We start from the raw sequence: 26,861 nt of genomic DNA on the forward strand, positions 1-26,861 counted from the left end.
GTCAGATCTTCTCAGGGATCTGCAATTCCATTCATTCCAGTAGGGGGCTGTGGCAAACAGTGTAATGGAACAGGAAACCAAGTACATTTTAAGTATTTCTCCCAAACATTGCAAAATGAAAGCAAATGAAAACCACTGGGATCTGATGCTAAGTCCACATATATATACAAAGAAGTGCTGGTAATAAAATAAAATACCTCAGGATGTTGTGGAATAGTGGAATCTTCATGGTTGGTGGCCTTATTGGCATCTTCTTCTATTTCTAACTCATCTACTAGTAATGGCACTTCTTTTTCATCTGAAGAATTCACATGACTGCTTGTTTTTGTAGTGTCCTCCTCACTGTTCTCAGTATCTGTTTCTGATGGAGGGGTACGTAGCTTATTCTCCAAGTCTGCCTCTAGAGCATCTTCCTGTTCTGATGAGTTCTTGTCTTGTAAAACATCTGTTACTGTTTCAGAAGAAGCTTTTTCATTTCCTGTGTCATAACCTTCGATACAAGGCTCGAGGTAAGCGTTCAGAACTGCTGATATGGGAACATTATAATGTGGATAATAAAAGAGATCATGGGGTATCACAGATACTTTTGAAGAACTGGGTACCACTTCAGTTGCAGATTCAACTTCATCACAGCTGTCCAGGTCCTCTGGAGTTTTAGGTATATCTGAGAGAGAGTCATCAGATGTTTCCTGCTGTGTAGATAGTTCTTGGCTTTTGAGATTAGAATCATTCAGTGAACAAGTGTTTGTTTCTATTGTCTCAAGGACAGGTGATTCCTTTGTATGTTCATCTTGTGAAAGTGTCTGTATTTCCTCATTTAGAAGGTGGAGAATGTACTTCTGCGTATCTTCTTGTTTTGATGTATCTTCTGGTAAAATAATTGAAGACTGGGGTTTGCTGTCTTCGACTTTATTAATAGAATCATCTGTAAGTATACCTGAAGTCCAGGATAATGGACTCAAAGAAGAAGTATTGGCTGAAAGGCTCTTGGTTTCATTGTCATATTCAGTGGGGGTTTCCTTAGTTAATTCTTCAGAGTATTCTTCAAAAGAGTCAACAGAATTTTTCTGATCTGTCAGAACAGCTGGAGAAAGGTCATCATTTTGTTTCAGTGGATCATCAGAGATGCTCTCTTCACCTGACATGAATTTATCATTTAGAACCTCCCAAGAGGAATTGGATTCAAAACTGACAGGTCCTGTAATTTTCAGTGAGGTAGGCCTTTGAGGCTCCTCTTCAGATGTTTCCTGTAAATCGCCTAACACTTGACTCAGTTTCCCATTACAATTTTCAGAAGTGGTTTCTGATGGGATTCTCTCAGGGATGTCATGAATGTGGACCTTTGGAGGAGCTGGATGACTCCTCTCATGATTAACAGTATACATGTTTTCTTCATTTTCACTTAAAATCAAGATTTTGCTTTCCTTCTCTGACGGTGTGTCTTTGATGTGGACATATGTGGACTCAATTGGAAGCTCCCTGTCAGGATCTGTAAAGTCTTCCTGTAAGTGATGATACACCATTAGAAGACAAATCCTAGCTCAGATACCATTTTACATTTCCCAAACACAGTGGAAAGAATAAATACCTAATCTTTCAGTCCATTACTTTATGAAGGGCCTATTAATGACTCACTTATTTTGAAAGTAGGAAAACTAATTTGGCAAGTCAAGTGCCTTGAACAAAGCTCAATGTCAAGAAGGCAGTTGTACAGAAAGATCAGAATGCAGACAAGCCTACTCCTCAATTGTTAACGTATTTATCTCTCCCTGCTGCACCTGTGGAGACAACTGCCTTGGCTTTTTGACACAATCCCAAACCCTGGGAATAACATAAATCTAACAACTCCAATAAATCCACTGTGAAATACATTGATATACCAGATTATTCCCTTCCAACAGACTCTATTAAAAGAAAGGTAGTTTTTAACTTTGTTCATAAAAGTGTCAACAAGTTTTAATGTCAACCAATCTTATTGCTCATCTAATCTAATAATAATTATTAGAATACTATAATAATTTTAATTCCAATTACTTTAGTAATGCCCACCAATTTTATCAACTACAAAATATATGCCAACTGTAACCTTCAGTCAAGAAATGAGAGAAAATGCCTGTTTTTTCAAAAGGCCTTTGCCAGTTCTTGACACTGCCAACCCTTACTTAATCCTCAATTCTTTATTTTTGCATCAAAGTCCTGGTCATTTAAACAGCAGTTTGTGTCACACTTATAATGAGTGCTTTTTACTGTTGTATTGACAAGATTCAGCTTATGGGGTCTTGTGTCTCATACCTGCTAAATTCAGAGTGATCATGGCCCTCAAACTTGAGAAGATAGAAGTAAAAATTAAATTCAAAGTCCAATGAATCATTATAGATAAAGGAATAAATTTCAGTCTTATTTAAAACCAATATAGCAAAGTAGTAGATTCCTATGAAACCAATTCTAACCTCTGAGAGTTACAATTGGATGTAAATGTATAAAAGCACAATTCTACCTAAAGCATTTTAGTAATCACCAATGAAAGCCCATTTCACTGGATTTAACAAAAATGTGAAAAAAATCAATTCCAGGTTTGTTGTTTATTTTAAATAGCTAAAAAGAAGCCTAGAAAATAAATCTGACTTTATTACGTACACCAAGGCAAATTAAAGAAATGACATGACATAGCAGTAAACACATACCCCTTCCAGCTCTGGGAAGTGCTCCAGGAATTGTGCCACATATGTCACAATTGACTGTTCATCGGGGGACTCCACCATGATATCTGTGGAGACAGACGCGAGGGGCTTGAGCACACACAGCTTTGAAACGCTCTTGCAGAGGAACAGATTGTCAGACATCCTGCCATTATGGGCACAGAAATAACAGCTACAAACACTTCTCTTTTTTTCTGACAGATAAGAGAGATGCTCTTCACTGCTGATGGCACTTGACAGAGTTCTCAACATCCCATTCACATTCACTTTTTCCTATTTCCAAACACATACTGAACCCCGATCAGGGCTCCCTTTTCATTCACTTTTATACTGCCATTCATGCTGTTGTCACTAGACAGTTGGCTGCTGTTGAGTGACAATACAGAGGTTTATTTTTAGCAGGATGGCCCAGTCTTCTAACAGGTGATGAAAGTGCAATTGTGCTTTCAATCATGACACCAAGGCCTAGCGCTGGTCCCATAGAGTTCAGTTAAAAGAACAACAAGAAATACAGTTATACGTATTTTATATACACATGCACACTTAGGTTTACAGGTATCAATACTTGTGTGTATATATGCATTGCAAAGGGAAAACTAGAAGATGCAGATGCATTTGAATGGGTATCTCTCCATTTACCTGGTATGGAAGCCCCGTACAGCTCATCCTGGAGCGACATTTAGTCTGCAGCCTAGGTGTTACAGAACAGTGCTAATGCACTGAGACACCCCTCAGCACAACAATTAATGCCCTCTAAGAGTGCAGATGTCACAAAGCATCTAAGCAGGAACCAGGACCAGCTATAAACATAGCTAAACACAGGCATAGTGTACATAGCTAAAACCACAGTAAGATCTTTGACCTCAAGGAGCTTACAAATGACTGGAAGCATACAGTTACAAATATGACTGGAAGCATACAATTACAAGCCACTGCCCATTTTTATTTTTCTTCTTAAGAAGCTCTGCACACTGATCCCATCAGCAGCCTAATGACTGTGAGGTTTTTGGTATGTATCACAAGGCAATATTCATGAATTCATTGTGGACTGAGTGTTACCCAAAAAAGCTGATGTGTTTACCTTCAGGTTCGAGGAGCCGAGGGACACCCAGTTTATTCTGTGCTATGCTGAAAGCATCCTCCAGGTTTTCTCGGGCTGATTTCTCCAGTGCATGCTTCATGTCTACCAAAGTACAATCTATGGCTTTTATGACAGCTAAGAAAGCAAGGCCACTCCTCCAACTACTCGTGAAGTCCTGGACTGCAACGCCATACCTAAACAGAATTACATCCATTTTACATGGGTGGTTTGTTAACAAAATCCAAAGTAAAGGCATCATCATTTTCAGACTCCCGAAAGTTAAAACGTAAGGTTGCTGAGTAGCACTTGTCATATTTGAGATATTTTTGGATTTCAACATCTAGAAACACATTCAGAAAACACATGGGTTCACAAGCTGAATTGGTGTGGCTAACAGCTGACACCAACCTGCTTGTAGGAAGTAGTTAGTGAAAACAAAGCCCTTAAGAATTCAGCAACCACATTTAACATTCACAAAACCAAATGTCTCTGTGATTCCTGTTTCTGTTGCTCTCCAGCATTTTAATGCCATAGCTTGGGAAAACTTCCAAGATTTAAATATTTAAACACATAAGCATAAATGATTCACATTCCTGTGTACTTGGCCTTCTATAGCAGAAAATCTGCCAAATGCAAATGGTGTCAGCATATGCATAAACCACAAGAGTGTTAGATGCCCAAAGTTTTGGAGGAAAAACAGCCATCAAACTTGCAATGGAATACAGCCCCAAAATAGAAAATTCTGCACAGATCATGAGATAATAGGATTACAATGATGCTATTTTGTTTTAAATACTGCAGTTGCAAGAATAATTTTCTCTTATTAGATCTTTTCAATTTGCACTCTTTGACTGGGCTGAAAAGTCTGTGGCCTTTACTTCTCAGGTCCTCACTTTCTTTGTTACACCTATTAATAACTACATCAGCATTATTTTGGACTAAAACTGTACTTCCTCTGTGGTCTGCACTGACAGCAGTGAACTACAGGGGGCAAGTTTATCTGCTCAGCAAGCACCCTTAGCTTCACTGGAGATAACCACAGGACCAAGTATTTAAGATTAAAATTTTTGTCTTCAACACTAGAAAATTTGTGTTCAAAGGCAAGATATAAATCCAGAGACAAAAACGCCAAATATTCAGCTAACCAACCTGTATAGGTAACTTTGACACATGCCCTCTTTAATAAAAACTCCCTGCCAGTCACTACTTCAAATAACAATACATGTAAAATACACTCCAAGCATTTGCATGTGCATGAGACATCTTACACTACAGTTTTTTAACCTGTTAGTAACTCTGCCCAGGTAAAGCATTACTACACAAAATGCTTTAGTGAAAGAACCACTTTTTATTCAGGAGGAGAGAGATGTCTTGTGCAGTGGAAACCCACTCAAATGCTACAAGTTCAAGAGAAGTGACTTAATATTTTTCATCCCCTTCCCCTCTTTAATACTGAGGAAGGAGGGACTCTGGTAGGGGCTCTGTCCTTCAAGGCACTGTGCAATACACAGAGAAGCTTCCTCTGGGCTACTGCTTAATTTAAAAGGCTGCTAATAAAGTCTTTCAGTACATTTATTTTTTCAGTTCACCCCCTGCTTATACCTAACCATTAATCAGCAAAAGATGTCAAAGAGACTGCATGAAAGCTGGGGTTTGGGGAGTAGAGAATGATCCCAGTTTTTAAACAGCACCAAGCAGGTTAGTGCAAGTTAACATTTAACACTCAAACTGTGGAGCCAGCAGTGGCCTTCAAGGTCAGATGGCTGCTGTGAACACATGGTCATAGTGAAACACCCCCTCAGAGACCCTATGCTCCCCAAATTCAAAAGCAGAAGAAGCCACAGCACATGGTAACACACCCATGGGGCAGGACAGAGAAAAGAGACTCAGCTTCAGAGGGGCAGGTGGCAAGACATTGTTTTGTTCAAGGTTTGTTGAACAGCTTACTTTCTGGTTTTCCTCTGCACCCAGATTAGAAGGGCCCTGATGGCTCTGCGCTGATCCTTCACTGTAATGGACATGTTTCTCTCCACGCTGGGAGTGCTGGGGGATGTGTCTGATTCTGGACCACTGGGCCCAGAGGACAGGCTGGAGGAGGAGGAGTTCCTGTTGAGGTTGCCTGTAAGCTCCTTAATCTGTAATAAAAGGTGAAATACACAGTGTTCTGCTTTATCACTGGCTGCATCGTGTCCTTGTTTTCATGCAAACTTTAAAGGGATCAGTGCCATAGCTGAATTTTAAGTGATAATTATAAACCTGTTCATTTTAACTCTCAACTTGTATTTTACAAGCATGACAGCCAGCAGCAGCCCAGGCAACAGAAAGAGCAAGCTCCCAGTTCAAGCCAAACTGTGCAAATTAAACAAAAAGCAAAGAAACATGTCCTTGAAAGAGAAGTTAGTTTAAATGAATTGTTCTCTTCACTGGAATTGCTCGAGTGAAATATTTTTCATAAAGAAATGGTGACCTGCAGCAGCACTCCTGTCCTTGACCAGCACTGACATTTGAGACTCTGCTGCTTTTGGGTCCCCCCACCCCCGTGCCCGCTGCTGCCAGGGTGGCAGGTTCTGGTCACACCATCTTTCCTGTGAGTCTGCCTGGCCAAACTGGTTCTGTGCAGCACTGTTCACCCTCAGGAGCTCAGCCAGGGAGAGAAGCCCCAGTGCAACTTTGAGATCATGTTTTTAACCTTATAGCCATTTTTAAAATCAGACCAAGAGAATGAAAGGGCCTCACAGTCTTATGAGAGTTGCAGAACCCTCCCTCCATCTCTCTCTGTCCATTAGAATTTGGGATTGTCTAGATGGTAATTTTCAAACTATGGGTAGGTTAGGGAGCAGTTTTAATCTCAGCCTGGGGATGAATCAATTTTCAGGAACTGATAATATGTGTTATCAGTTCCAGGTCCTTTGAGATCTTTCATATGACCATGTATATCAGTTTGGAATTTTTGCTGTATTGAGCAAGTCTCCAGAGAACAGTGATTCTAAATGGAATTTCCCACCACATTGGACCAAATCCAGTAAAGGTTATTGAAAATAAACTGTGACCTGGAACCATACCCAGGACATTGGTTCAGTTCCAGGGAATCTGGAACAGAACCCTGAGAAGGCACAGGAAAGAAGGAAAGTAGTAATCTGAAGCTCTAATTCAGGTCCAAGTTAAATGAGGGCTTAAATTGTCTCCAATTTACATCAAAATAGGTCCAATGAAGTAAAATGAAAGCAGCTGCAAGTATAAAATTAATGTATATTAGGAGGGGAAAAGCTCAGGTTTAGCATGATTAATTATGTTCTTTAGGATTAAAAACCAATTTAAAAATCAGTATTCAGCTGAAATAGATGGATACCATGAAGACTGATTACTTATGGGTAAAGTATTTAAATTTTATTACCTGAAAAAACAAGATTATATTCCATATTAGTCCAAGTACCAGAGAGGAATTTCCATCTGCTATTTCTGCTGCATCGATGCTAACAAGCTTTACCTGTAGGAGAGATCATAAATTCAGAGCCAAATTCAAAGCAGCAAGGTATGTACAAAAAATGCACTGAGACTACTGGGTATGTCCATACCACTGCTGCCACTGACAGGCCAGCAAAAAAGCAATGCTGCAATCTTGTATTAACAAACATTTGCCCTGATCAAATCACCCTTTGAACAGAAGTGAACTCAGTTCTGCATTTTTGGGACTACAAATGTGTTTCCTCCATACAAAAATAGACGAAGATGGGACCCCACTCATAAAAAGTAGAGGGTAATTTCTCATACAAAAATCTAAAATCCTAGTAAGATCTGCTTACTTCTTTTTTTCTATGCATCTCCTTTCTCCTTCCTTATCCCACCTTACACAGCTTGTCACAGAGTTCTGATTAAATCAGTTAGCAATGGATAGGGTTGCCTAATCCAAGCAAACTCTAGACTTTCCCACACTGAGGTTTTTTTCCAGCTGATAACACCAGGATGTTATTCTCTTAGACAACACAGATTTGGTTTTGGCAAAGGTCACGGAGGAGGGAGGAGACAAGGAAGCTGTCAGCGCTGCACATGGCACCCAGCAGCCCATTTATCTCTGAGAATCCCGGACACGGTGAGTCACTCAGCAGGGCTCTACCCTGCTGCCCCAGCTCCACAGACACTGTCGGGCTCCACCCACTGGGGTTTAATGTCTAACCCTGAAGCTCTTGGCAGCCAAGGCATTTTGCCAACACTTTCATCACCGCCCTTCACTAACCGGTTTGGTTAAGCTGAAAAAAGGAAAGCAAAATAACTTTTTATCTAGTGGTTTGCACAACATTTTCAGTCTTAGCAAGAAGACACCTCTAGTTGTCATATTTAAAGGATCAGATTTCTTGCTAGTTCCAAGGTATTTGGCATGGGAAGACCTTTAAGACTTAGTCCATTTGAATAACAGATTCTCCAAAATGGGGAGCAAGTCACATTTATCATTTCACTGCTTAGTGTGAGCTCTGTCCTCTTACTGCTGCTTATGTTTGTCACCCAGCCCAGAAGAGAAACTCAGCTAGAAGATATTGACTGCTTACTTTTAAGGGAACAGGAAATCCAGAGGAAAGTAGTTTTTAGCACTACTAATTAAAAAGCCACCTGCATTCAAGGTTCCTCCTTCCTAGCTTTGCTGATTGAGGACCTAGTGAGGTCCTGGCAACCAGATATGCTTCAACTGCAGCTCTGCCAAGTGCTGGTACCAACAGAGAGAAATAATCTCATCTGCCAGTGGGCCTTAGCTGGATTTGAGTACAAAGCATCAACTGGGAAACTGTTAAGAAATATGGGAATATGTAAAATATTTCTTAGCAGTTCTACAGCAGGACGTGTAGACGTACACATTTAGGGCCAGATCAGCCCCTACTGATGGAGTTTCCATAGGGAGGCTGGAACACCTGCAAGTTACTGGACAACTTCTTGACCTTTCACATCCTCTCCTGGGGAAAAAGGCAAAGGATGTTAAACCTCCCACATCTACAAAGTCACAAAAGATGTGCTGAGACCTCATATCATGCTCATTCCTGCACTGGGGTTTGCAGCAGCTCTCCTGCATGACAAGCACTGCTGCTGGAGCAGGAGCTAAGCTCAGTGCAGGGAAGTAGCAAAGGGACACCAGTTGCTGTTGGAGCATCCCATACAAGGCAGGGTATTGCACACACTGATCCCTCCTCAGCCATGAAGTTTAACCTTACTTGAATCCTTTATAGGAAATAGCCCAATATCTGTTTACTCTTTCTGAAGGATCCATGTATATGAATTGTTACATGGCTGGGGCTTCTCTTGACCCCATTACTCTCAACAACACACAGGCCACTTCCACAAGGCTTTGGAATAAACCCATCACAGGAGAAATAAAAGGAATTAATCATTTCCAACTACAGGGTCTGATCACACTTGGTCACTTAAAACTGTAGGAAGTATGCTGTGGTAGTACAAAACTGACTATGAGGGAAGTTATATCCCTGTAAGGCTTTGATTCCTGGAATTATGCATTTATATCATGTTCCCAGTTTCACTTTCTCCTGCTTTTGACTCATGATCAGCTGCTGCAGCAACCAGTTTACCAGAAAAATACATGATTTCTATAAGAGAAAGTATTTCTGAGAAAAGAAAGTCATCTGCCATCAGTGTAACTGAAGTAATGCCACTAAGACCCAAGTCATAAAAATTACTTGCATTTCTTTTTATTTTCTTTTAATATTGGGTTCCTGATCCTTTAATCCTGTTGAACTTAAACATTTAAAATGAGCAAATAATCCTTGCTTTAGACTCTGTAGGTGTTCTTGTTGTGCATTTTTATATGGCTTTTCAGCCTTGCTGCTAAGGTAAGTCACAGCCTCTTGAGCAGTACACTTCTCTTGCATATATGCAGCACATCAGATTAGCAACATTTACAACTTGCAGCACACATCAAGAGAAAATATTAAGACCAGTCTTTGAAAATACTCACGTTACTGTCCTCCAAGAACTTAAGTGCTTTGGCTATGTTGTTCAAACGAAAAATGCGATGGGTTGAAGATTTGTATTCGTGCATCTGGAAAAAAGAATTGCCACACTGTTTTTAAAACTGGTGGAATCATTCACCTCATCATACACAGCTTAAAACACTACAAGCACTGAGGCAAAATAAAGCTAAGGAAATCTATCTATGAAAAATTATTGCCACCTTTTGCGAGCAGTAGAATGCTTCGACTACACAATTGTAGCAAAACAGGGTGAGCAACCAACTTTCCTGGCTCCCCAGATGTTACCACTCTCTTGGGCCTGCCACATTGATTATTTATGTAATCACTCCCCAGCCATGTTCAGTCACAGGATCAGGTTTGCCTGAAAATTCATAATAAAAATTTTTCTTTTGTCTTGAATTAAATTTGATTATCCTAATTAGGAAGCATGAGCAGTTTTAATAGCAGGCACAGGCAAGGTGGGAGGCAAAAACCTTCACTTTGGCAGAAATGAAAGATTCTGCATGCCTGTCTCCCTGCAATTCCACTTTGGCACACTGTTTTTATCCCATATGTACAGAAACAGCTAACAAGAAATGCAGCCAGCTGACTTTACCCCCTTCTCTCACCTCCTCCCTGACCTCCCAAAGCATAGCCTGGGGTTTACCATGATGTATCTCCCCCTTCAAATCATTTCAAGCCTGGCCCTCAATGCAATCTGTATGAATGCACATAGAGACACTGCTACTTCTGCTGCAGCTCTGCCAACCTTTAAGAATATTAAAAAATATTCTTGACTCTGAATGTGTGAGCACACATTCAGGGGGCATTCCTGCTGCAGGGTATGCAGGCGGTCAGTCCCTACAGAGCATCACCAGGTGCATCTGCAGTGGTGAGACAGCTGCTCCTCTTACCCAAGTGTGGTAGCCACACACAGGAGAGTTCTGATGACAAGATTGATGGAGAAAGAAAACATTAAAGTCAACTGGGCATTTATATTTGCGTTGGGTGTTCCATTTCTGGTATGTGGAACTTTACACAGCTCTTACAAAGAAAGGAGGAGAGAAGAAGTTTCTGATTAGTAAAGCTTTGCCCTGCTGATTTAGATTGTATTAGTAAGACTAATGAAACCTGAGTCAGGGATGCCAGAATGAAACTCAGGTTTCATTAGTCTTACTAATATGGTCTAAATCAATGAATTTAATTCATCTAATCAATGAATGAAACTCAGACCTACAGCAGGCATCAGAAGAGCTACTGAGTGTCATAATGATCTTAGACAAAATAGAAACAGAATTTAGGGATTAAAATTGATACAGCAAATATGTTTTTTCTTGGTAATGTAATTTGGGTAATCTCCAAATGGAATGTGTGAGCATTAAAGTATTAAATCCTTAAAAACCCTTCAGGGGTAGGAACATTAACACTGATCACACACCATTTACACTTCATTGTCATATTTCCTTGAAATCTACACTATAGCTCAGGACAACTACCTGTAGCATAAGGAAATGACAACAAAGTTGCTGAAATTCTTACTACATTATGCAAGACATGGGCCCAAATTCACCCTTATTCCTTGAATATCCAGGCACTGTTGCTTGTAACATACCAAGCTCCTAGGAATGCAGGTTTCCCCCTCTCTGTACATACCAGCTTTTGTCCTGACAGGACTTCCAGGAGCGCCATCAAGATTTTGCCATCTTGTATATCAATAAACAAGTCTTTCACTTTCAAAGGAGGCTTGCACTGCGAAGAAAAGAAACCAGGTAGTTTTTAAAACACTGCTTTTTGATAAATCATCATGATTTCAGAGAGATGGAAGGAGAATTTTACAAGACAGTGATACAAGAAGTAAATCATAGCCTGCTGTAAGAAAGAGCTGATTGTTCTTCACATTGGTGGCCGTTTTGACCTATGAATGTTGGAGCTAAAACTGAAATCAGACAAGGACTGATTCCAGATTTCCCATAACAGAATCTAACCCTAAATACTCTGCCTAAGAAATAACCACCCAGGGCTTGGGTGCTGATCCCCCAGACTAAGACACATCAAGCAGAAGCAAATACCACTTTGTGCAGAAATAAGCCCATGATCCAGCCAGCCACAATGTCCCTTCTCATGTGAAAGGCTTCTAGTGGTGCCATTCTGTCTCCCAGCATTTTCTAAGTACTTTGAAAAGCAACTTCTTGTATTGTGTCTCTCTTTTCTCAGCAAACTCCTCCAAAGAGAACCATCTCCTCACTTCACTACGGTGTTGGTAGATGTGTGCACTTCAAGGCACACAGCCAACCTCAGCCCTTAGGGGTAGTCCCAGCTGCAGCAATTGCAGTCTGCTCAGGTGCCACTCACTCACGTGTCCCTAAAGAACCCAATCTTTTCATCTTTGGTTGGGCAATGCACTTCTGTTCTATTCAGCACTGCTCCTGGCAAACTGGGACCACACATTTTCATTACTGATCTTTCATCTAGCCAAGAGACTAAACAATGCCCCATGAAATAAAGCAAAATATCTTTCCTTTCAAAATTAAATAACTTATCTGAAAGACTAAACCCCAAACACTTTCTATTCTTTCAGTACTTAAAGCAAGAACAAACAGAGCTCAGAAATTCAGACTATTCCAAATTATCCCATGATCAGCAGAGCCAGATGCTCTCAAGAGATGACCCAAGAAGGATCACACCAAAAGTTTCCTGAAGAAGTACAAGAAGACTTCATTGCTGCCTCTGAAAAAAAGAAGCCACTGTGCAAGAAGTGCCTCTTTGAGGATAAAGGCAGAAGACATCTTTCTCAGTGAGTCTCCTCAGGGAATCACCTGTAATTAGAGACAGCTTCAGTGAAGCTGTCATTGTTTACATGGTTATGGTTATTACACCACTTCCAGGAAATGCATTAATAAAGCAAAAGGCTTTCACCCTTTCTCCAGAAAAGCATTTTTATTTGTTGACTCAGAGAGGAAAAAAAAAATTGTATTCACTCCAGAGAAAGCTGACCTGCCCACAAAGGTTCTAAGACTTCATATGCCTGGCACACCAGAATTAACAGCACCCTTTCAGCCTTTTTCAGCCCTTTTCCTTCGGTAAATCAAAGACGTTCTTTGCAGTCACATATTTGACAACCCTTTCTGACAAGTTCCAAACCTACAGTTAGTTTAAAGCCCTAGAGCCTGATTCATGAAGGCATCATGTAACACTGTCTTCGTTCTGAGAGGCCCTTGGGAGCAATTGCTAGTCAAAACATTTCCAACTAGCCTTATTCTGATTTTCCAGTGAGATTTAGGAGGATCCCTTTATGCCTTCAAAAATACTCACTGCAGAGTAGTGGACTTAAGCAACTCTATATGTGATGCTTTTCTTCTAAAACCCTTTTACTGTGTCTGGAATGCAATCACTTCTCAAGAACTACTAAACTGAGAGTCAGCCCAAACCTAGTCCCACTCTGTACTTTTTGAAATTTAACTGCACTTACTAAAGCATTGTGAAGCTCAATCACCAGTCTGAGTAGATCATAAAGCTGGTCTCATTCTTAGATCCTGCACTAAGCATTGCTGCTGTCTGATTAATATCAGGATTTTTTTTTCTCTTTTCAACTTCAACACCAAAAAAAATGTCTGTGTGACAAACTACTCAGGAGAGGTAGCACTTACCTACTATAAATAAGAACAGTATCTTAGGTTTAAGAGCCATACTATGGTGTCATTAAGAAACAATTACAACTTAAAGATATGATGTCCAAACATTAGCTCTCTGATGTAAGTGGATATGTGAAAATTCCATCATATTGCCCCCAATAACATGACTGATAAGGAATTACTGTTTTCCATCTTCAGATCTGGGATGAAGACAGGTTCTGAAGAACAGCTTTCTTTAGCCATGATTCCTTAGATGTTCAAACTTCCAGTTCAGAGAAGAACACAGACATCATCATCTCAGAGCCTCAAACATATTTGATTTTAAGTGGGTGCATTCTATGGGAAAATTCTACCCTCATGGTAACAGGCAATGGCATTAAAGATTTCAATGCACCTGAGATGATAAAAGCCAGTCAAACTTTCATTGTGCCTGGAAATGAAGTTTAATTAATACAGAAACAGGCTTTGAGCTTCCACTCATTCTCCCCCAAAATGTGCACAGATGTCAACTTTGTTTCTAAAATTTAACTACTTTAGAGGAGTTAACTGCAATCTGTCTATAGCTATGTTCTTGTATCACAATATCAAGACTGTTTGTCAGTCTTACCTTTCCCAAGTGCAGGTTTATCCATCTGGTAAAGGTCCTCTTCTGTACATTTTCACGTTCAACTAGAAATATCAGAAACAAAAAACAGCACTTAACCTTCCAGAAGAGGGAAAACTGGTAGTAAATTTCAAAAACTGATGCACAAAAGAGTTAGAATTCATAAGAACTTGGTGAATAAAATGAATATATTCTATATCAGAAGATATGAGGTCCAGTTTCAGTGTTTTATTCAATTTCTTTGACCAGACATGGGCTGTACACTTGTAGATGCATTTAAAATGCAGGAGGAAGGAATTTCTTAGTTTTGCAATCTTCAGTGTTCAGCTTCTGCGAGGTGAACATTTATGTGCTGTGCCAGCTGTCCAGTGTTGTCACTCTCTGAGCTTGACCCTTCTGTGTCAATTTATAGGATTATTGCTCCGACACCCTCATGCAAATTGGGCTGGAGTGGATTCCAATGTATTTGCATGCCCAGGGAAACAGGACCAACACAGCAATTTTGTCTTCATTCTTAAGAATGGAAAAGCCTCATGAAATCCCATCTTCCCAGTCTCTTAACCAGTGATTTAGAATCAAAATTCCAAGTCCCCAGGCTGAAGAATCATTTTATTTATATTGCAATACGACTAGGAGTGCTTGTCCTCGCCAGAACTGTGCTGTACAAACAGCTCTTGGGCCAGCTGAGGAGTTTTTAATCACATCTGCCATTTCCTGAATCCATTTCCATAGTGAACTATGGCAAGAGTGTAAGGGGAATCATATTACTGACCAGCTTTCATTTACCTTCTAATATAAAAGAGTAAACTATATATTTAATATAAATGAAGTAGAATGTCAAAGCAATATTTCACTTTAAAGAAAATTATTCTCAAGTGGTTACCAAGTTTCACTTGAATTAAGGAAATCTGGCAATTTATGAACAAAACCCATTAAAACTAGTAATATGCTAGTATTTCAATTTACTCATAGAGCATATCAAATATATTTTAAAACCATTTTGTGTTTCTTCAGCCCTACAAAAACAGCTAACCTATCTACTGGGAAATCACATTCTGAAAAAGTCTGGGTTGCTTTTATTGGTCAGATTGATTACAGGCCAAGCAGTAGCTTCTGTAAATCAAATTTTAATATTGTTCTTTTTGATCATTTGAACCAAAGGGTCAGCAGCCTCTAATCATGTGTATAACTGTTTTCCTTATTTTGATGCAGTGGAATAGAGCTTTTCAGCATGAAGTACATCTGTCACTGATGTCCATTCAGGCCTTTTAAGACGTCTTATTCCATAAAACCTGATTTTCTCCAAGAGTGGTTAAAAAAAGTCATTACCCTTTAAGTGCTTTAGAAAACATAGAAAATGCCAAACTAATTATTGCTGTTGGCTTTTCTTTTAAAATTTCTTAGAAGAATGTGCAAAGATTTGAAACAGCTCTCTCCAAATGAAACTGTAAATTATATTAGGGCTCCAGAGTGTCTGTAAAAAACAGCCACAGCATTTACCACCTACAAATCTCAAAGTACAATAAACTGAGAGATGTGTCACATATTTCTTGGGCTTTGCTTTCTTCAGCACCTCAGCTTCAGAACTGGGTTTCCATGCACTCACTCCCACAGCCAGGGCTGAGCAGCAGAAGTGCTGTGTGTCACCCAGGGTGTAACTTCGACAATCGAGCTGTTAAAATTAACCTTGGACAGTGGGTGGAGGTTAAGCCAGAATTATTCCCAGATATGCTTCTTTCTGTTCAAATACAGGTGTACAGAACAGGCAGAGGAGCTAGCAGTAGGCAGCAGGGCAACCCATTAAACTTGTCTGAAATGCTGAGGAATGCTTGGATGGGCACCAGTGCCAGGCTTCAGAAAAGAAAAAGGGGACCTTATCAAATGGGCTGGATACACAGATTTCCAATGTCAACCAAAATCAAAAAGGAAACACAGAAAGGTTCGCAGAAGTAACTATAGTGTTTTCTGGTCTCATCAGTGGCTTGGTTTCTTGTCATATTTTTCACCAGTCACTTTGGCAACCTTCACTTTAAGTGTAAATAAGGATGCAAAAGAGAGCTGTGTTTATTTACAGATCATCCATAAAACTGAGCACACACTGGCTCCTAATTTTGCTGCAGAAATTCTGCCATGATGCAAATCAGGAGTTGCACATATGCCTCAAAGGATGGGTGAGCCAAGCTGGTATTACTGCTTTGGGAAGCTCACACACCAAACATTAAAAAAAGGCACATTCAGGAAGGCACTTGCATACATAGACAGGTTTCTGAGATGAATTTGTCTCTATGGCAAACAGCTTCTTTCCAGAAGAGTGATGACCCCAGAATGGGCACTATTTGATTCTGTAAAATTCTAAAGCAACAGTAACTGGAAGGGGAAGAGGAAAGGAGAGGAAATGTGTTTATAAAATCCCTAAGGCACACAAACCCCTAATGCAGTCCATATGCTCAATGGCAGATTTAATGGGAAAGTTCAGCACAGGTATTTACTGGTGTGTGCCTTTAACTGCTATTCTGCTCCAGCACTGTGGACCTCCCAGTTTCAGTACAGCCCCTCCTCTCTACAATCCTTTCATTTAAGAGGATTGTAGAGACTCTATAAACTTTATGCAGTTTCTATACATTAAATGGAATCTTTTTTTCTCTTTCACACCTAATATTATATGAAAGTGAAGAAAATCATTCAAGTCCAAAGTTCCTATACTTACGTATATAGTTTACTAAAACTGCACTGTGTTTACTGGGCAGCTAGAGAGCAATAACACTATTATAAAATAATAATTACCCCCACCATATGGCTGGCCCCTAAACAAATCCTACACTGGGAAAGAAGGATGCCTGCTGTGAGGATTGAATTGAAAGATGGAAGGTAAAAAGTCAGGAATTGCCTTTTTGATTCAGCTCAGCTCAGACCTTGATATAAGAGAAAAATTATAGAGACAAATTCTGACCACTCACAGAATCTGGGTCTTCCACACTCTTCCAGGAAGCACAACTACAACATGCTTTCACAGGAGGGTGTAAGAGGCACAATGTTTTTATCAAAGTGCATGGGTAGGCACTGACAGGCATAAACTGCAATAATTTAGAGGGAAAGAAGTCACTGGAGAAGAGAAAGGTGTACTGTTAGGATTGGGTGTACCCTATTGTATAACCCACACAGTTCTCTGTGCCACAGCTGTGTCCTGGAGGACAGCAGAATTTGGCTCAGCCCCAGTAACTGCACCCTAGTCAGTATTCAATACTCACAAAGAAATACTGCTTCATAAAATCTAATGGCAAAGGCAACTAACTCCTCAAAGAGTAAAACTAAGCTACTTCAAAAACCACTTGGGCAAAACTCAGGGTTAAGCTGCTAATGCACAAGGGAGTTCTGCTGCTTTCCTGTGTGGCACTATTTCCTTCCCCACCAGTCTAGAAATTCCATGGGCATTTGCTAATGCCATTTCTCCCCCTCCCAAATGTCCTCAAAGGTCACTACTGTTTGCATCACCTGCAGGAAGCCAATCCCTAAGAGCCTCTATGTTCAACAGCAAACTGGAGATAGCAAATATTGATTTGCTTCTAAATACTATTTATTCTGTTGTTGTAGAACCAGTTATGAATAATCCTCTGAGGCACACCACCATGGGGCTGAGCACTTCGAGGAACCATGAAACATGGAAGCTGATTTGAGTAGAACACTTGTTGGTGTATAATTACATAGTTTCAGGAAACTGCTTGATTTGCATGTATGGATATTACTCCCAAAGCAAAGCAGAAGGTCACTTAAATTTGCTTCCAAACCTATTAGCATTTCATCTAGGATATTATCATCAAATGACGTTAAAACCTTCACAACAGGCCAAGCTGGCTTGTAGATCCACTTACAACTTACCTTCCAGACATCTTGCCAAGTTCCAGTTTTGTAATTAGCACAAAATCCACCTTCCTTCTTTCTACCACAAGCTCAGCCTCTATAGATACACCCACCATTAACAAGAAGCAAGTCTTCCAGATGGAAATGCTGGTGTTGGCCATCTAACTGTGACAGAGGATGCTTTAACCACCCTTGGCTGCAGAGGCAATAACTTGCCAGGATAATCACCCCATATTCACTTCATAAGTACCCAGTGGCCACCACAGAACCAGTTCCTAATGTGCATGGCTCTGGATGTATCCCAGCATTTGCCAATGTCTTTGATCAGGAGAAAATGACACTTCTTATTACACAACAAAAACAGATGGGGAAATGTATGATAATTAAATACTACAGCCTAACTCCAAAGTGGAACGTGGTTCAGACACCCTAAGTCTTGGGAAATGCAAATTCCTCTCCTTCTGCCTTCCTCACCCCCAAACTCATAGAGTTCATAGAGTTAAGCAATCAATCAGTCTCTAATGAACACACATTGAACAATCCACTTTTGAACTCCAGGCCACTAAATAAAATGAGAACTGGATTTTAAACTGGGTGTTCCTGCACTGTGACACAACTTAGGTACTTCTGATTACTAGGCATCATACTAAAAAATCTGAATACTCCTTTCTCTGCAAACAGTGTTCACAAAGGAAGCCAGACTGACATATTAGAAAATGGATTTTACCTAAAAATGCTCATTTGAGATGATGATAGATGCAAGAAATTGCCTACAGGAAATAAAGCCCATGCCATTAGTTAGAGTACATGGTCAGGCACTGGATGCAGGATGCTGATGACAGATACCAGATACAGACAACCCATGGGAAGTACAGATCCTTGTCCAAGAGACCTTCTACTGTTCAAATACAATACAAGGACAAAGTTCAGGTGCACAGCCCAAGGACAGAGCACATGTAAGCAACACATCTGGCACAGGGAGGATGATTAAAGGTGTACTGTAACAGAAGGAAAAGGGGGAGAGCAGGAGAGACTGGGTGTGGGGGTAGCAACTGACAGGAAAAAACTGGAGAGTTTAACATTAAATGTGTAAAGTAGGGCAGGGAAAAGTGCAATTAAATTTTGTACTTTTGTTTCATGTCAACACAGAGTTACATTAAACACATTGAACTATGAATGCTCAGAGACATAATTTCTATTAAATGTTTTCACAAGACGATGAAAAAACAGCTCAAAACATTCCTCTCATATATTTGGTGCAGTCCAGCAACACTGCTCTGTGAATACTCAGTACTTGCACATAAAAATCTCCATATTTGTAGGAGTGTGAATTTTAAAGGCATAATCAAAATATAAGGAAAAATTTTAGCCAAATTGCCCACAAAATTAATTTTATAAGCTTATGAATTCCTGTGAATTCTGTATTTTCCTTGTGCTTAAGAAATCCCCAAACAGCTTAGAAGATTAATATAAATTTTCTGTTTGATCTATACAGGGGTTGGAGGCTTTGTTGTGTACCATATGCCAATTTGATGTAATCTGGAGCACATGAAATATTAAATCTTAAAAACCCTGGTTTTCTAAAGCAAACATTAACTACACTATATAACATGAGTCCGCTCTCAAGTTACCTCTTATGAACAGGGCCTCTAAGCCCTCCAGATGAAGTTGTTAAGTTAATTGTTTGTTGAAACTGACCCATTTATTAGGGTCCTTATTAAATTTCTATGGCAGGTGTTGAAAGCTTGAGGCTTTTTCATTCCATCAAAGTTGCAGAGTCCAAGTCTTATTGGTTCAAAATTCTTTAAAACTCAGGTTGGTGCTGCAGAACACAAACATTGTAAGATCCCAAGCATTACATTTTCATTAGCTGCAGCTAAACAGGTTTCTTTTGGACTTCAGTGTCTGGCTATAGCAAAATATTTACTGCAGCAATTGGTATATTAAGATTACATGCACCAGACAAATACTACAAGATGAATATGAGATTTCTAAAAAAACTCTTAGTGCTTCAATCCTCATAATGTCTGAGACAGATGTTTCTCTTGCCAAAGAATTAGATGAATTTACTTGTAAATTCTATTGGGCTTTGGAAGAGAAATCCTACATAAAATATTACTATTAGAGCTGATCAAAATAGCTTCCAATAAGAGGGATTTATATTTTCCCTTGAAAACTAATTTAGTAGTGGCAGATGGTAAAGATTCCCCTCCGTGTACCCTTCAACCACAAAGCAAACATCTTTGTTCACATTACTCTTTATATACATGGGAAATGTTATTGAAAAGAATAACAAAATTTCTCATTTACATACCAGGAATGTTATGAAACAAAATCTGACAAGGTTAAAAGAGAGAAATGCAATTCTGTTCTGAACACTGAATGAAACAGACATCAGTGTATACCGTGAAGATTGCTGGACTCAAATAAAGTATTAACCAGGTTAAATTCAACAGGTTTGAAATTGATCTAAAAAGTGACTTAAATGTTGATCCAGCAAGGGGTTTTCAGGCTGTGCAGGACACCTCTTGTGGTTTATTACACACTGTTCAAGGACCATAATACCTCCTTCTGTGTATGAAATGAAACAGGGTTTGCTGTTACCAGCAGGTGCCATTAGGAGAAATGCAACAACAACCAATAACGCTGTGGTTCAAGAGTTGTTCCTCGCCCTGAGTTCCTGATGTTCCGGTGCTGCTTGCTGCACTGGTACTGGCTTCTCCAAATGGTTCACCTCCCGGGACTGAGGTCCCCAGCTTTGCAGTGGGCAAAATATCCCACCCCTGTCATTGCTGGCATATTGAACTCTGCTTTAAAGCACAATGCTTAACTTCAGTTTCAACCTCTTGCACCTTTTCTACCTACTTGAGTATATTTAATCAGATCCTCTGTACTTGCTCAAAAATAAAATCAGGAGCACCCCTCTGAAACTAACAAAATCATAGTTGCCACATTCAGCCAGGTACCAGTTAGCACTATCTTCTTATCAGTTAGAGAAATTGCTCTTGAATAAAATTCACATTGACATGGTTTTACCAGCACAGACCTTTCCCTCCCACATGGAGCAGTAGGTCCCACAACCATATCAGCATCTGTATCAGTATTCCATGTATCACTTCTAAGTGATCCCTGGAAAGATCTCCATTCTTATCTTGTGGCATCTAAAATGAAAAATACATCATCCTCCAGAAACCATCCTACATCCAGTAAGTAAGGGCTAGTCACAGAGTCCAGTCCATTCCATCTCCGCTTTGCATTTACCTTTATTTGTTATGGCAAACCTAGAAAGCTTCAACTGTGAAGCATTCCTTATTCTTCACATTTTTTCATTCCTAGAGAGGAAAAAAAAGCCTTTTGGCTGGTTAACTTTGTTGAAACATCAAAATCTGAAATGCAGTAAGATATTCTGCTATACATCATATCTGACAACAGTGCTAAAGCCTGAATAATTTGAGATGAGCAAAGAAGCCAAACAAAACTCACATTATGTTTCAGGGATATTTCTTGACACTCAGAATCAGATGAGAACTAGCACATGGCCAGAGCCCCACTGTTTCCTATATTTGTCAGTTAATGTTAACAGGTTGGTGTTTAGCTGTATTTTCATGCACTTGAAACCATTGTAATTAAATCTGAGAGTAGAATGAAGAAAACACACGAGCAGGGGACTGGCAACACATCCACTTTCCACAGAAGAGTCCCAGGCAGTTTCCTGAGCTTCTTTAGACAAATCAGTCTTTAACTCTCCCTGTCATTAACCAGGACCTTTAAAGCACCACAGAAAGGCTGAGAAGACAACTGCCAAAGGCACATTATCATCTTTGGAATTTGCCTTTACCTGTGGGAAACTTAAAAGACAGAAGTTTCATTTTCTAAAATCAGGTAAGGAAAGGCAACCATGAACATGTCACAGAACTACCTTGCAAAAGCCCTGAAATCACAAAGAATTGCTTGCTGGGGTGCTGGTGGCTTCTGGATTTCGCTTTTCTGCTTCCCCCACTGTCCCCAAACAACTCGATATTACCTGGCCAATACATCATCCAAACCAAGGAATGCTTACAAAGCCTTCTGGACACAACAGCACTAGAAGAGGTTCAGAAGTAAAACTTAGTTATATATTTGCAGAACTGAAAGAGCCAGAAAGAGTAACCCAGTGCAGGGACCACCAAAACCTAGCGGTGTGCTCAAGAAATGGAGTGGCCTTGTGTGGATATGCAGAATCCAGAGCCACGCTGCCTACTGCCTCTATCCCACTTACTCTTCCTTTTAATGTCTCTTATCAAAGCCAATAAGCAGCACAGAAGAAATAGAGTGAGGAGCATGGTAATCAGGTGAATATTAGAGACATGCAGAAATACATGCAACTCTAAGAGCAAAAGATTGAAGAGATTTATGGAGATTAATATTTACTAGAGAAAAATCCTCTGGCTTTGGAGGAATAAGCAGATGCTTTGTTCATTGTGGGCCAGACATGTGATCTGAAGTAGAGGGTACAAGCCTCTTTTGGAGGGACAGAGAAGAACACAAAACCAAAAAACAGTGTAAGAGGTGGGAGCTACACTATATAAGGTGCTGTATTGCAGTGCAAGGCAACCACCATTCAAAAATGGATGAAGGCAGACCATAGGCTGCCAAAGTTAGGTTAAAATGGATAAAAAGCTGAACTACAGTAGAAATCCTTTTTAGGATGCATTTTATAAAATGCAAGAGCCTAGCATACTCAGTATGCAGTACCAGTACATACTCCTGAGAAGCTGCCATTTGACTTGAATGACCTGTTGGGAGGTATTCTAGGAGCTTCAAGAGTTACTCCTGCTTTTCTAGAAAGGGTGGCTGCCACAGAAGAAGTTACAGGCAGACTAAGGACAGCAAAATTCTGAGTGTTCAGTGAAGTTCAGTGAAGTTCAGTGAAGTCAATCATGCAGTCTCCCCCTGAAGATCCCAAGCCTGGCCCCTCTAGCACTAACACAGGCTGTGTGGGCAGCACAGCAGAAAGCCTGGTTCCCTCTGCACCCTGGTGAGCACTGCTTTAGGTAGCACAGGGAATTGTGAGCTGAAAGTCCTGAGTATTATTCAAAAGTGAGCAGAGAAATTACTTTTGTGAAATCAGCAGCAGTCTTTCCTTTGCTCCAGCAGGCTTAAGACCAGGTTATAATGTATGAACATAGTTCAGAAATAATATTGGCACAGCTTACCAATTAATCAAAACTAGAAGGTGTCAGACAAAATCTTGGACTGGGTTTGGATTAAGGCCTGCAGTAACACTCAGAATCCCAGTTTTCCCTGAGTCTCACAGAATGTGGAAATGCAGCCCTCAAATGACTCACTGATGCTCTTGTGGAGCTCCACTTTTTTAGCTATGTGCCTGAAGGCAGGTTTGAACAAATCTGCCAGGATGAAAACCCAAGGAAGAGCAATGTGTGTATGAGCTCTCTTGTTCTGAGGATCCAACAGTAAAATAGTTCCATTTTATGGCATTAAAACAATGTCATCAAAAACCACAGCACAGTGAGGGGTAGACACTTCATGCATCTTCAACACTGACACTGACATGCCTCCTCACTTTGCTATTAAACAGCTCACCCGTAGCTTCCAGGACAGCCACCACCTCTCTACCTTGTTAATTTTTGCAACTATTTTCCAAATTTCAGATGAGAACATGGCGGGAACCATGAAAATTCACACTCTGTCCTTCATAGCCAAAACATAGAACATCCTCTTAGAAGGAAAGGCAAACGTAAAAGAATTTGGATTTTAGTGCCAAGCAAGTTGTTTATAGACATTTCCAAACACAAAATCTACCAGAGAGACATTCCTCATGTACAATTTTACCCATAGCAAGAAAATCTTCTTCCAAGCAAAACCCCCATTACTGCATAACTATACGGTGTGTTTGCACTGTACCTTCAACCTCATCAGCTCTGTCATCCTCCTCATCAGACTTTTTCATCCCTGGGGACAAGACACAGCAGTGTCTTCTGTTACAAAGAAGCAAATGGGAGCAGCAAGAACTTCAGGGACCAATTATCATGCATGCAACAAGCCCTTCCTTTAATACAACCTGCAGTGCTCATATGGCACCATCAGATCTTTCCAAAAGCCAAGTTTAAAATTAAAAAAAAAAAAAAAAGCTGATGGAAAGAACAGGCATTTTGTTGCTTTGATCTGTGTCCAGCATGCGTAACGATCCTGCCTGAGATGTGTTTAAGAGATACACTCCACAACAGGACCTAAACCATCAATTTGTTATATTAGCTTGTACTCAGAAGTTAATCTGATATTCCAGAGAAAGGCAGACCTTCCAATATATGTCATAGTCCCTAGCAGAGGAATTTTGGCATGGGAGGGAGGGCCAGCACAAGGGCAGGGTCAAGCCACATTTTGGCAGCAGAGCTGGCCCACTGTGGACAGCAGCCCTTGGCCCAAGAGCACCTACATTTACAAACACTATCACAGGAGCTCACTCTTGCTCCCCTTGTTGCACTGCCTTGCATCTCACCCCAACCCCTAACAACAGGATTATGGTTAGTGCATGTTCCTCCTGGTTTTTTATCCATTTGCCGTATCAAATAAGGAATGTTGTGCAATGGGAATAACTCAGAGCATGAGGGCTGACAGCATTCCTGCTGTTGGAGGAGTCAGAAGAGCTCTAATCAGTCAGCTTCTGTTCTGCCTCTTTTTCCTCTCTCTGACAGGCACACCTGGCAATTTCAGCCCAGAGGAATGCTGGTATGTGCTGGATATGGTTAATAGGTGATACCTCCACCTTCTTTAGGCCTCCAGTAACCTTTAGAGCTGGAACATGCATGCTCTCCAACAGGAAAAAATCAGCACCTTAGCCTCCGTTTTTCTTCAACCATAGGGAATGAGATGGATGGGTGGATGGATGGATGGATGGATGGATGGATGGATGGATGGATGGATGGATGGATAATGGATGGATGATGGATGGATGGATGGATGGATGGATGGATGGATGGATGGATGGATGGATGGATGGATGGATGAACAGCAGAAGAGGACACCAATGCTGTCAGGACCACACACTCCAGTTCCTTATGGCAATCCTTAAGGAGCTGAACAACCCAGCAAAATAGGAAAAGACACCAAAAGCATAAGGAAGGCTGCACTGCACACAGACTCTGGTGTCTGAACACCTTGTCACCAGCACTGAGATCAGGTGAGCTAGTACCAGCACGGGCACTGGCACTGTGGGTGAATGGGATGACAAAATCTCCTCACTCAGGCCCTGCCTGTGCTCAGACCTAGAGATTTCAAAGCTGTTTTAAGACTGTTTGTATATGACTTGTACAAATTCTTTTATAATGAAGGCCAGGTATCTCACAGAGCTGTGCTAGAGCCAAGACAGAGCCATTCTGCCTATTGTGCCTTTGCAGCTATGAAATGACTTAAACAAACAAAACATTTCAGAAATATGAGCCATGACTCATGGATTTTGAGAGCTAGAGTTCACATATCCCCATTGTGTGTCATTTTGAGATCATGGAAAGACATTATTAAGTATTCCAAGGACTCTGGCAGGCTTGAAGTGTGCATGGCAATGAGCACCATCAAAGCACTTGCAGCACCCCTAGTACAAGCAAAGTCAGAGCAGAGAATGGGTAATCATGACTAAAACATGATCATACAGTCAGCTCCCCTCAGGATTAGAAACACAATGAAATCTTCATAGAAAAAAAAAAAATCAGGAATGCAACAACCTGATTGCAGCCTCTTGCATGACAACAGGGAAACATCAAGTCTTTAAGCAAAAGATACTACTTTGAAACTGAGGTATCATTAAAAAAAATAAGATGACTCTCAATGCAAAACAGCATTTAGACTCTGCTACAAAATAGTGCTAGGAAGGTTGTGGATACCAGAGTATGACCTCTATAAAAAACATCCTGTGCAAGGTATGTCAAGGAGAAGACTCAAAATCTTAAATGCCTGTGGGAATTCCTTTCAGGCCTTGGGTAAATTTTCATGCTCTGTGCTTCTCATCTGTAACAGTGCAATCACTCACACTTTGAAGCTAACTTGAAATTGAACCCACAAACACTGACAGCAAAGTCAGGCCCTATTGTTTAGTAAATAAGGAATTCATAAGATTACTTTCATCATTCATCTATCCAACACCACCAAAACTGCTGATCAATGACATCATTTGCACAGCCAAGGAAGGAATGCCAACAGGAGTTGATACACCAGTGTGCCTCTCTTGTGCTGGCTTTGTTTGCACCTGCATATTGACCCCAGTGCAGTAAACTTGTAAAGACAGGAACACCTTTTGCCTACTAACCCTGGAAGTTACTGATACTGGAAGTAACAGAGGAGAATATGTTACAACTGAACTTCATCAGCAGGCCATTCCTCCCTTGCTCACCAACATGACATTCATAAGAAAGTCACCAGAAAAGTCAGGATGGGAATTTTGTTTTAATGTAACTTCACAGACACTTTTCATGGTTACCCTTTAGTTTATTTTTTGCATTAATAATTATGACTCCAATTTAGCTGTAAGAATGACTTTGAAAATATACCTTCTCTATTTCAATTTATTTCTACAGCTGCAGAATTACATTGTTTAACTTTTGTTTCTTAAGTGGATTTCCTTTGGCTTTGACTCCCATTTAATAAAGTGACGAGTTTACTGAAAACAGCCTTTGCAGTTTCAGTGGATTAGTAGGGTAAAGCCTAACTTGATTGAAAAATAACTTTGCTCCACGTTGCTTTACTGCCAGTCAGCTCACACTATTGCCTACAGCTGCATCTGGCTGACAGACCAGTAATTTCACTTTTTGTTTGTTTTCGAATGGTCACCAACAGCCACACCGATGACATGAACACTCTTCATTTTCTGTGGTGTGTGCAGAGTAGGTGGGATTCCTCTAAGTGGAGACACATTGTCAGAAGAGGGCTTTGCTGCTCTGCTGGAGATCAGCAGCTGATAAATGCAAAGAAAGCATGTATGGACCAAAGACAGCAATATAATTACTTACAATTCCACACCAGATGAAACACGTGGGTGGCAAT

The 26,861-nt window shown here is 40.4% G+C and overlaps 1 protein-coding gene across 2 annotated transcripts in view; it reads right to left on the bottom strand.

The window, feature by feature from the left end:
- The window catches only part of CLMN (calmin), a 76,359-nt gene that overhangs the window by 11,620 nt on the left and 37,878 nt on the right, over positions 1-26,861 (bottom strand). For both annotated transcript variants that reach the window (XM_036383361.2, XM_036383360.2), the window contains exons 2-9: positions 13,971-14,032; positions 11,385-11,480; positions 9,737-9,820; positions 7,175-7,267; positions 5,728-5,915; positions 3,781-3,974; positions 2,685-2,767; positions 198-1,502 (exon numbers count right to left, since the gene is read on the bottom strand). In XM_036383361.2, the coding sequence (XP_036239254.1) occupies positions 198-1,502; positions 2,685-2,767; positions 3,781-3,974; positions 5,728-5,915; positions 7,175-7,267; positions 9,737-9,820; positions 11,385-11,480; positions 13,971-14,032 (2,105 nt within the window). The remainder of the gene's footprint in view (positions 1-197; positions 1,503-2,684; positions 2,768-3,780; positions 3,975-5,727; positions 5,916-7,174; positions 7,268-9,736; positions 9,821-11,384; positions 11,481-13,970; positions 14,033-26,861) is intronic.

Source organism: Molothrus ater, chromosome 6, assembly GCF_012460135.2.
Source record: "Molothrus ater isolate BHLD 08-10-18 breed brown headed cowbird chromosome 6, BPBGC_Mater_1.1, whole genome shotgun sequence".
Taxonomy (NCBI): Eukaryota; Metazoa; Chordata; class Aves; order Passeriformes; family Icteridae; genus Molothrus; species Molothrus ater.